Raw genomic sequence first — 12116 nt, forward strand, 5'->3', positions numbered from 1 at the left:
CACTCCTCTAAAACTGCCTTTAGTTATACAATAAATCTAAATAAAGAGTTTGGGATGGATTAAATAGTAACTTTATATATCTGGCTGCAGTGCATCATTAATCCTTTCTGATGAGTTGGATACTTTCTCTTAGAAAGTTTTAGTGCAGGTTATTGATGGTTTGGATTAGTCTAGGCTTTGTGAAAAGGAATTAAAAATAATATGTAACTGATCCAGAGCCCTGTCATTATGAATTGGTATTTGCTGGTTTCTTCTTTTCCTGATTTCTCAGAGGTTAACTGCATCATTAGATCTTGCCCATGAGATGGAGCATAGGGAATGATTTTCCATCCACTATATAACATCCTGAAACCCATAAACCTAGATCTTACATGCTGGGAAAATTGAGTTTTGTATTTTTTATTATATAAATGAAAAAAGACTGCAAATTTTGGGAAAAAAACAGTATACAATAAAAGATTTTAAAAATTAAATTTTTTCATAAATTTTGGCCACAATGGTAAAAAGTGGGTAACTTGACAAGAGTTCAGCAGTAAGTGGCGATACCTGCATCAAGCACACATTTATTACTTGTGTAGGAGGCAAGAGGACTTGCGGCATGGAATGTAAACAATTCCCAGAGGCCGTGGCTGGCGGACTGATTTAAGTATGCATCTCTGGAGGGGGATTGGGATCTGTTGGGTCAGCTTAGAGGGGCAAACAAAATAAGTGCACTGTGTATGGAAATACACTTGTTTTTTCAGTATAAAAACAAAGATGAAAATAATCAGTTTTAAAAACATAAAAAAAATATCTAAAATCCCCCACCCATCACTCCCACATATGAATGCAAACAGATGCTTTGGGTGCACACACATACTAAAATAGTGGTTGGGCCACACATATTAGTGTAGCGCATCCCCTAAGGAGCCGCTGGTAGGTTGGTCTATTTCTCCTCTTATTCCACACACAGCCAGGCACACAGCATTTTTGTCCATCTCTTTGGCTCAAGAAGCATTCTAGGGGTTTGTTTTTGTGGTTTTTATTAGGGAACAATGAACTTGGATGGGGATAGGGAGCCTGTGATACCCCTTGACTTAAGAACTTGAACAGGTTGAAGACTACTAACTTTCTGGTTGCACTTTTCCACTTCTTTACAGAAAAAGGCTTGTACTACATGGCTGGTGCTAAACATTTTTGGGGGGCGGCAAACAAACCCCTAGGTCTGCACTCACCCCTCTAGCGGTAATGGCGCTGCGCTTCTTTAGATCCGAAGCTGGAAACTGATAACAAATGTTAATTCCCTAGTATAACAAGTGGGAGGGATCAGGGTGCAGGCTCTAATCACATGCTTGAAAAAAAAGACCGACCTCATAGAAATGCATTAGTCCAGGGGAGTGGCGCCCCTGTGCCCCTTATGGACCGGCCGCCACTGCTTGTACTCTTCCAGCTCCACCTGTACAACACCTGACTATATTGCACCCTTGTTTGGCTGTACACTTCAAGCTGTATTTCTCTTAGCAAAAAAGTCCCACAGAATCTCTATGCTGCCTGTGATCTCTCTTCTTCCCAAAGACTAAAGCGCTACACAGTCACCCTTGCAGCACTGGGGTCTTGTACTCACTCAGCCACAGGATCATCAGTTGCCTCCTGTCAATATCCATCAGGCTCTTTTTCTCTGAGGGATGTGAACACTCAACCTCTTGGACAACTTGGGCTCTCTCCCACAGCTTTGTTCCAAGCTATCCTCCTGCGAGCTCTCTCCCGACTACCTTGATTCCTGGGATCTTTTGTTCATGTCTCCACACCTAAGCCTAGCAGCCATTGCTTTCCGTTAGCTCTTTCCCTGGCTTCTCTCCAGGAGGGCAAGGCCCCTCAGCAGGGGTCTCGTCCTGACTAGACCCTGGAAGGCTGCCTTACCCCAGCATGCTGCAATCCCCCCCTTGCTGCTCCGTCCTCCCACCCACTATGTTCTGGAAACCTCCAGGGATTTCCAAATACGGGGGGGGGGGGGGGGGGGGAGTAGCAGAGCAGCAGCCTGTGAAACACTGAGCAACCCCTGCTCCACTGATTACAGTGGAGCCAAACTAAAATTTACCTAACAACCTTACCTAAACCTAGGAGGGTACTATATCAGGTATCACCATGCATGCTGAATTGGGAGCAATCATTCTAGGGCCATCAGTCACTGTTAACCCTAAATTGATGACCTGTAAAGTCTTTTAAAGTGTCATCTATGGATAATTTTGGGTACCATAGAGGTTTGACAATTGTTTACAATTTACTTTACACAACCTCTGGCAGCGAAATGGTTAAAGATCCCGCAAGCCCAGATAATACCTGTTGATTTGCCAGAAAATAACTCGGCTTATTATTTATTGGGCTGGCTATGTCTTTCTTCCCATTTGCAGCCTGTGTCCCAGTTGCTGGGCAACGGGACACAGCTTCACTCCACCTCTTTTCAGCTAACATCCTAGTTGCTGGGCAACAGGATCCAACCTTCCAGCATTTGTTTGCTGCCTCTTTATATTTCCCCCAGCTGCTGGGTATACAACTTTGGCCACAAACCTCAGCTCTAGGATTGGCCCCTGGCATAGGAGACACCTTATTTGAAAATAATTAACCTGTGCCTTCATGCTTCATGGCAGGGGCACCTGCTAGTTTGTGTGTTCATTCCTTTTGCTGACCTTTGCTATTATCACAGATTCCTCTACTGTCTGCCGCCAGCCCTGACCTTTGCTATGATCAGATTCCTCTGTCTGCCGCCAGCCCTGACCTTTGCTATTTTCATGGAATCCTCTACTGTCTGCCGCCAGCCCTGACCTTTGCAATAATCAAAGTCCTCTGTCTGCCGCCAGCCCTAACCTTTGCTATTTTCACGGATTCTGCTACTGTCTGCCACTAGCCCTGACCTCTGCTATTTTCACAAATTCCTTTACTGTCTGCCACCAGACCTGTCCTTTGCTATGTTCAGATTCCTCTGCTTCTACTGTCTGCCGCCAGCCCTGACCTTTGCTATTTTCACAGATTCCGCTACTGTTACCAGCCCTGACCCTTACTATTTTCACGGATTCCTCTACTTTCTGCCATGTAGGCTGGCAGGGGGCTGAGACCACGCCATAGACATGAGCCATGCCCGCAGGAGCAGTCAGGTGGAAAATGAAGATTCAGTGTTGAGGCTGCCAGTAGCCCTCAGGGGTGCCCCCTAGTCTTGGAGGGGGTGTCCTGCCAAGAGCCGGGGCTCGGGTGCTGGAAGGATCCTGCCATAACACATGAGAGGAAGCCCTTCCTGGAGGCATGGGAGCAAGAGGACAGAGTGAGTAGATCAACACTGTGGGGTTCTACAAAAGGAGGGAGACTGCCATATGTACTCAGTCTCCCTTGAAGAGAGCGGTGTGCTTAAGTCTTCAGCCTTTTCCTAGAGATCTCCTGAGAGTCAGCTGGGTAGACTGAAGAGTCAGTCTGGTGGACTGGTGTGGAGAGTTAGCCTGGAGGGCTAGTGAAAGGGGCAGCTGCAGCCAGGTGGGTTGGCAGTGCCTAAAGAGGTGGTGCTGGGATCAGTGGCCACAGAAGAGAAGTTGCATGCTATTTCATTGCTTTTTAGTGTCAGGCCTGCCCAGTTCTCAGGCTGAGAACACTGCAGGAGATGGAGGCAGTTTCTGGATGAGTTCTTAGCCTAGTGCTCAGGTTTCGGGACCTTTTAATTATCAAGCGTTAAAAACTTTAATTGTTGCGAAGCAGTCCTGTTTTCCTGGAAGCGTAGCACAGCATATAAGCATCAGTGGAGTGGGATCTTGAGAGTTTGGCCATCGTTATAAGATATAAAAATGCCTTCTTTGACTGCTTGGTGGTCAAAGTTATCTGGTAAGAGGCGGCGTGTGCAACTTGAAGGTAAGGAGATCTTCTCTTGTGGGCACCATTACATCTTTAGACACGCTTCCAAATGGTCTGGATGTGTCACCCACTGGATATTCGAGAATGATTATCTTTACGGACTTTGATTTAATGATTAGCATTGCATGCTATTTTTAAATATATTATATTTGTAGTTTCTTTGATTAGCGCTGCAGGCTAATTGTTCCGATATTTGTTGCCTGCAAAATGTGCTAGCTGCTTTCTTTTCCAACTTTTTTGCCCAAGTAAATTTCGACAGGCCGGTTGTACCAAAGTTGATCGATCAGCTTGGGTACTTTCAGCCTGACCATACATGGTTTGAATCTCTGCCAGTCTGCTGAACTGAGATTCGAACTGTCTATGGCTGGCTTTAGGGACAATATTTTCTTGTACTTACCAATTTTACAAACAAAAATCAATGTAGTAGAGGCTGCTCAATGTGATAATCCACTCCTAACTATGTGATCATAAAATGTTATTTTTGCAAAATGCTAATGTGCAGAGGAGTATGGGGTCCTTTATGCTCCAAAGATGCACTTACTCTTAGATTTAGTGGAAAATCATTTAAAATATAAAGCAAAGCTGATTTGTAAAACAACTGATATTTTGAAAAAAAAAAAATCATCTTTTATTACAGTAATCTCTGTACAAGCTATAGTATGTCAAAGTTAGGGCCTCCATAAAAAAAATGAAGATAGCCTTTCAATTATAAAAATAACAAAATAAGCTTGAATACAAAATCATAGATTAATAAAATATATATTTAACATCAAATACATATTTAACACCTTTAAAGTATGCTTTTTTTCAAAGACATTACTTTTGAGTGTTTTTTTTTCTTCTTTTTTTATGGCTTTAAAGATGTATGTATACAATTTTTTTTTTTTATCTTGAACAAGGAATACGACAAAGTGAATTAACAGTGATAAAAAAAGAATTCAGACAATGCAGTTTCACATTGAAAAATAAGTGGGTAAGTGCTCTATAGGTTTTGTACATACAATAAAAGTGATTCTGCCTTTTAATGCAGAACTGCGTTTAAATGACAGTGAGACCTGAGAATGCATATTAAATAAGTGCAACTGGATTTGCCAGTTAAGTCTCCCTAGTGAATTCTCGTATGCTTGAATTCTTTATGGAAACAACCATTGCAAAAGATTTGATTTATTTATCAGCATAGATGTTCTTCAAAATCTGCCATAACATTGCTCTGAAAGAACATATCAATGGTCCCATCCATCTGGAAAGAAAAAGAAGACAGTGTGAATATTTGTGCACAGAGGAAATCATTATCTTAATTCTTGGAGAGTTGGCCACCTAAAGAGAATCCATCACCTATAAAACGGAGGTTTGAACATTCAGCAACCGCCTAGCTATAAATCTATACAAAAAAAAAAAATGATTTAATCAAGCCTTTTAGTAATCAGATGTTTCAGTGTAACTGTCAAAGTATTTCTGGATGCAGGCATATTAAATATTTCTTTGCAGTGTCCAGGCACACAGCTGTGATGTAGGCTCCAGCTCTGTGCAGCCACTATACAGCTTTCTAAAGATTTCACGCTAAAATCAAAATTCATACTACCGCTGCAACGACAAACTCCTCAAAATTTCAAAGGGTAAAAAAGTATACTTGGTACACATGCCCTATAAAGTATACTGGATTAATCAGTATACTTGGATCTGCAATGATGTTGCCTTACATGGGACAGATTCACAATAAAATATAATGAGTATAATACAAGTCTAGTCTAGCAACTCCCCTTGCTCTCCCCATGGTATGTACAGTATAACTTATTCTACAAACTGACAGCTGCCTATTTGCAAGCCTGCAGCATCATCATTTTATCATATAGAAAAATGGGCACAAATTCAATAAAGCGCATAGTCCTGCTAGCTTAGAAATAGGACAGGAACACCATTCAGCCCAAGCTCTAATTATGGTTCAGATTGTCAGGTATTGTAAAGTCTGTATGATGAAATTATACATAACATGGGGAAGGTGAAGGGGGATTTAGGTTTATATTGTGTAATTTTATCCTTTAAGAACAGCTAGATGATTTATTGAAAATTATTAAAAGCTAAATTAGATAATACAGTTTCCAAAAAAAGTTCCAAAATATACAAGGAGAAATAAAGCCAAAAATTAGCCTCAATCACCCAGGAACAGCTGGAACACAGAGTGAGACCTGACTATTAGTCTGACATCTGAGCCCTACAAATTATACTAGCATAGGCACTCAACCCTCCTCTACGACAGTACCCAAGTTGAGTGCTGCTCCTGTCTCTATGTCAGCCTTGCCCAGGATAGAAATCCTGTTAGTACTTTTTATTGTGATTTGTAACACCATAGAGGATATTTTTCTTTTTTATTCTTTTTTTGCAGGACAAAAAATGAGGGCAACAGGACACCAATAAAAACCTCATTAAAATCCTTAGCATGACATTGAAAGAGAGGATACACTTAGGTCGAATTTCGAAAGAATTTTCTTTTGAAAATCTTATCTAAGAGTTTTCGTTCGAATTTCGTACTATTAGTGGGCTGCAACAGCCGATTTTCATGCGGCCATCGAATTTGAGTAATCGGGCTGGAAATGTTTTGAAAAACAAACGATTTTCTAATCAATGATGGGAGAATCGTGTGAGAAATGTAATCGAAAAAGAAATGAGCTTGTGCAAGAAAAGAAAATTCCCGGAAAGAACAAAAGATTCCCAGCCACGAAAATTCTTTTCTGTAGCAACAGGAGGTGAAATTGAAGGCTTGGTTGGTCGAATTTCGAAATCAATGGTGGCACCATCGGATCACAAAACGCACAAAATTTCAGATTTTTAAAAGATAATTCTTTCGAAATTTGACCATGTATGGGCCAGCCGAAGAGTTCATAAAGGCTAATCCTGGCCAAGGTCACATAATCACATAATCGGCCAAGGTCCAACATGAACATTAAGCCATTACTAAGGACTAATGTTCAAAACGCAAATGCTGTTTCACAGCTTTGTGCATGTTTACTTAATAAAAAAAAAAATAGGATTTTTATAACAGCTTACCTGAAAAATCCTTTTCTTGGAGTACATCACGGGACACAGAGCCATAGTAGTTACTATTTGGGTTATTTAGGCCACCTTTAGGTGATGGACACTGGCACACCCTAAGACAGGAAGTTCACTCCCTATATACCCCCTCCCATTACTGGGAGTACCTCAGTTTTTGTAGCAAAGCAATATACGTGTATCCAAAGAGGGCAGGGACCTCTGTGTCCCGTGATGTACTCCAAGAAAAGGATTTTACAGGTAAGCTATCCGAGGGGAGGGAGACACAAACAAAAGTAGGAGTCCATCAGACCTGAGGACCTATACTGCTGCCTGCAGCACACTGCGCCCAGAGGCGATATCCTCATGCTTTTTTACATCCACCTGATAGAATCTGGTAAATGCATGGACTGGAGACCAAGTAGCGGCCTTGCAGATTTGAGCCATGGAGGCTTGGTGTTGCACTGCCCATGAAGCACTAACAGGCCTGGTTGAGTGCGCTTTGATTTGAAAAGATGGAATCTTCCTCCTCAAATCGTAAGCTTGAACAATTATTTTCCGAAGAGGAGAAGCAGAGAGGATGGGGATTATTGCGGTGCCAAGACAACTTAATCAAAAATTGGTTAAAATAATCAGTTTTATTGTATTATATCAAAAACATATAGTACATATATAAATTCCTATTCAAAATTAAGCATATACAGAGGGAACACATAGTATTTGCTGAATGGCCAGAGTGGTAATGGCCTGATATGATTGTGGGTCAAGTCTTCCCTACATGTTTCACCAAGACATTGGCTTCCTCAGGGGAATAAGATGTGACCGAAGTATAAACATAACTCTACAAAGAGGGAAAAATAAAAAACATAAAAAAAACATAACAAAATAGAGACATGATGCGTGATATTTAAAGTCAAGGCGACAGGGTACTAAAAATCCCACCCCTCCCACTGAATCGTGGGAATCAACACCCCAAAGAGTCCCCATACCTATCCCAGTGCACCCAGCTGGCAAGGTCGGCACGAGGTCTGCTCCGAGGGCAGCGACCCAACACCCCCATAATGTAGCTGCGGGGGGCAAAAGGCGACCAAAAAAAAGACTAAAAACTGATAAGAGAAAAAAATATTATTAAGTGGAGACAAATAACTTTTAGAGTCGCTATTTATCCCGGTATAAAGGGCCAACATGGCCTCAATAAGTATCAATAATTAAATATACAAAAGGTTTGAGGCAGGGGCACTGGGAAAACCAGAAATATCCAACCAATCAAGGAAAAACTTTATTTTATTGCTTGTGACTGAAATGGGGTAACTGGATATAAAGCAAGAAATAAAAAATAATGAATAAATGAAACTAATAAGGGGTATTGGAAATAAATCAGGCATAACTTGGGGGGAATAAAGTAGCGGTAGCTTACCCATTACAGATAATGGACATTCCCGGGATCCATAGAAGGTATCTGTGCTTTATCTGTAATGGGTAAGCTACAGCTACTTTATTCCCCCAAGTTATGCCTGATTTATTTCCAATACCCCTCGTTAGTTTCATTTATTCATTATTTTTTATCTATTGCTTTATATCCAGTTAGCCCATTTCAGTCACAGCAATAAATAAGGTTTTTTCTTGATTGGTTGGATATTTCTGATTTTCTCAGCGCCCCTGCCTCAAACCTTTTGTATATTTAATTATTGGTACGTATTGAGGCCATGTTGGTCCTTTATACCGGGATAAATAGCGACTCTAAGAGAGTTATTTGTCTCCACTTAATATTTTTTCTCATCAGCTTTTAGTCTTTTTTTGGTCGCCTCTTGCCCCCTGCAGCCACATTACGGTGGTGTTGGGTCACCACCCTTGGAGCAGACCACGTGCCAACCTTGCCAGCTGGGTGCACTGAGGTAGATATGGGGACTCTTTGGGGTATTGGGGTGTTGATTCCCACGATCCAGTGGGAGGGGTGGGATTTCTAGTACCCTGTCGCCTTGACTTTCAATATCATGCATCATGTCTCTATTTTGTTATTTTATATTTATGTTATGTTTTTTATTTTTCCCTTTTTGTAGAGTTATATTTATACTTCGGTCACGTCTTATTACCCTGAACCTGGACCTTCAGGCAACACAAACAAAACATCCGTTTTTCGAATCTGAGCAATTGCCTCCAAGTAAACTTTGACTGCTCTCACTACATCAAGAGAATGTAGCAACTTTTCTTCAGCGGAACCGGGTTCTGGAAAAAAAAATGAAGATAGAACATTATTCCTGGTTTAGATGAAAACCTGACACTACCTTCGGTAGAAAGTTAGGATGAGGACGCAGTACTACCCTATTCTTGTGAATAATTAAATATTTACAAGAAAGAGCAGCCAACTGATACCCTTCTTGCAGAAGATATGGCTACCAGAGAAACCTAGCTTCCTTGTCAAAAGGACTAAAGGAATATATTGTAATGGCTCAAAGGGCTGTTTCTGTAATGCCGACAGAACTAAATTCAAGTCCCAAGGGTTCAGGGGTGACCTAACCGGTGGATTAAGCCGCGTTGCCCCCCTGTATAAAGCTACGGACCAAAGAATGCAAAGTAAGTGGTCGTTGAAACAATACCGATAAGGCCGAGACCTGGCCTTTGATAGTACTCAAGGCCAGCTTTATCTCTAACCCCATTTGCAGAAAGGCAAGGATTCTACCTATGACATATTTTCTGGGATGCCAACCCCTGGATTCACACCAGAAAACATATGCCTTCCAGACTCTATAATATTTGACTCTGGAGGCCTAATTCCCTGCTATAATCAAGGTAGATACCACTGAACCTAACAGCCCCCCCCCCGCTTCTTCAGAATGTGGGTCTCAATAGCCAAACCGTTAAAAGTTTGCATTTGTAAGGTAGGATGGAATACCAGACCTTGCGAGAGTAGGTCCCCGGACATGGTGGTAGGGTCCATGGGTCCCCTAACGCCATCTTTATGATCTCTGCATACCAAGATCTTCTGGGCCACAAGAATCACCGACTTCCCTTCCTGCTAGATCCTGCGAAGAAGTCGTGGAAGCAGCAGAATAGGAGGGAATGCATAAATCAGTAAAAACTGATCCCACAGGGCCACCAAGGCATCTGTTCCACATGCTAGCGGATCCTTTGTTCTTGACACAAAGTTGTTGATCTTTATGTTGAACCTGGACGAAAATAGGTCTACGTCCGGGATCCCCCATCTCCGGCATATTTCCAGGATGATATCGGGGTGAAGGGATCATTCTCCTGGGAACAACTACTGGTGACTCAAGTAGTCAGCTTGCCAATTTTCTATTCCTGGAATGAAGACTGCCCATAGGCAAGGTACATGGTTTTCTGCACAAGTTAGGATACGATTCACCTCTCTCTGGGCCGCATGATTTCTTGTGCCCCCCTGGTGATTGATATAGGCCACAGCCATGGCATTGTCGGATCGGATCCTGACAGGACAATTCCGCAACCTGAATGTCCAGGCCCTCAGGGCCAAGAACGCTGCCCGAATCTCTAGAATGTTGATGGGCAAGGTCCTTTTGGTTCTTGACCATTTCCCTTGGACAGTCGCCTCTTCCAGGACTGCTCCCCAACCTGAAAGCCTGGCATCTGTTACCACCTTCCAGGTAACTGGTAAGAAGGATTTTCCCTTCTGCAGATTTTTGGTTATCCACCACCGAGGCTTCGGCGCACCTTTGGAGACAGACGCATTGGGAAATCTAGAGCTTGGGCCTCTTGTTCCAAGCCGATAGGATACTGCTAGTGTAAGGAACGGCTTTGAATGAATCCACCACCATCTTTCCCAATAACCTCATGCAAAGCCAAATGGAAGGATTCTTCTTTGCTCTGGCCACCTGAATCAGCTCCTTTGTGGCGCTGATCTTTGCTTGGGGCAAGAATACCCTTTTAAGGCTGTATCTATGATCAGACCCAAGTATTCGAATCTCCTTGGATTTAAAGAAAAAGATTTCTCTAGGTTGAGAATCCAACCTAGGTATACCAGGTAGTTGACTGTGGTGACCATACTTTGGTCTAAGCGGGCTACTGACTGGTCTATCAAGAGCAGGTCGTCTAGGTAAGCTATAATCGTTATACCTTGAGCACTTAATCTGGCCAGAGGAGGGGCCAGGACCTTTGTAAACACCTGAGGTGCAGTAGCTAGACCGAAAGGCAGACCTACAAACTGAAAATGGAGCTTTTCTACCTCAAAACTTAGATATTTCTGGTGAGCGGGGGGAAATAGGCACATGCAGGTATGTATCCTTGATGTGAACTGACACCAGAAGTTCTCCTCGTAGGATGGAGACAACTGATCGGATTGATCCCATGCGAAAAGAGCAGATTTTCAGGAATCAATTTACAGTCAGGTCCATAAATATTGGGACATCGACAATTCTAATCTTTTTGGCTCTATACACCACCACAATGGATTTGAAATGAAACGAACAAGATGTGCTTTAACTGCAGACTTTCAGCTTTAATTTGAGGGTATTTACATCCAAATCAGGTAAACGGTGTAGGAATTACAACAGTCTGCATATGAACCTCCCACTTTTTAAGGGACCAAAAATAATGGGACAATTGGCTGTTCAGCTGTTCCATGGCCAGGTGTGTGTTATCCCCTCATTATCCCATTTACAAGGAGCAGATAAAAGGTCCAGAGTTCATTTCAAGTGTGCCATTTGCATTTGGAATTTGTTGCTGTCAACTCTCAATATGAGATCCAAAGAGCTGTCACTATCAGTGAAGCAAGCCATCATTAGGCTGAAAAAACAAAACAAACCCATCAGAGAGATAGCAAAAACATTAGGTGCGGCCAAATCAATTGTTTGGAACAGCCTTAAAAAGAAAGAAGTTGTGGTGGATGACTGAAGAATTCTTTCCCTGGTGAAGAAAACACCCTTCACAGCAGTTGGCCAGATCAAGAACACTCTCCAGGAGGTAGGTGTATGTGTGTCAAAGTCAACAATCAAGTGAAGACTTCACCAGAGTGAATACAGAGGGTTCACCAAGATGTAATCCATTGGTGAGCCTCAAAAACAGGAAGGCCAGATTAGAGTTTGCCAAACATCTAAAAAAGCCTTCACAATTCTGGAACAACATCCTATGGGCAGATGAGACCAAGATCAACTTGTACCAGAGTGATGGGAAGAGAAGAGTATGGAGAAGGAAAGGAACTGCTCATGATCCAAAGCATACCACCTCATCAGTGAAGCATGGTG

At 42.2% G+C, this 12116-nt stretch overlaps 1 protein-coding gene across 1 annotated transcript in view; it reads right to left on the bottom strand.

Moving 5' to 3' along the window:
* Positions 1-4729: 4729 nt before the first annotated feature.
* Positions 4730-12116, bottom strand: part of BRDT (bromodomain testis associated) — a 225683-nt gene continuing 218296 nt past the window's right edge. The window contains exon 20 of the mRNA XM_073593152.1: positions 4730-5113. Coding sequence (XP_073449253.1) covers positions 5045-5113 — 69 coding nt within the window. The 3' untranslated portion in view covers positions 4730-5044. The remainder of the gene's footprint in view (positions 5114-12116) is intronic.

This window comes from Aquarana catesbeiana, linkage group LG07 (assembly GCF_042186555.1).
Source record: "Aquarana catesbeiana isolate 2022-GZ linkage group LG07, ASM4218655v1, whole genome shotgun sequence".
Classification (NCBI taxonomy): Eukaryota; Metazoa; Chordata; class Amphibia; order Anura; family Ranidae; genus Aquarana; species Aquarana catesbeiana.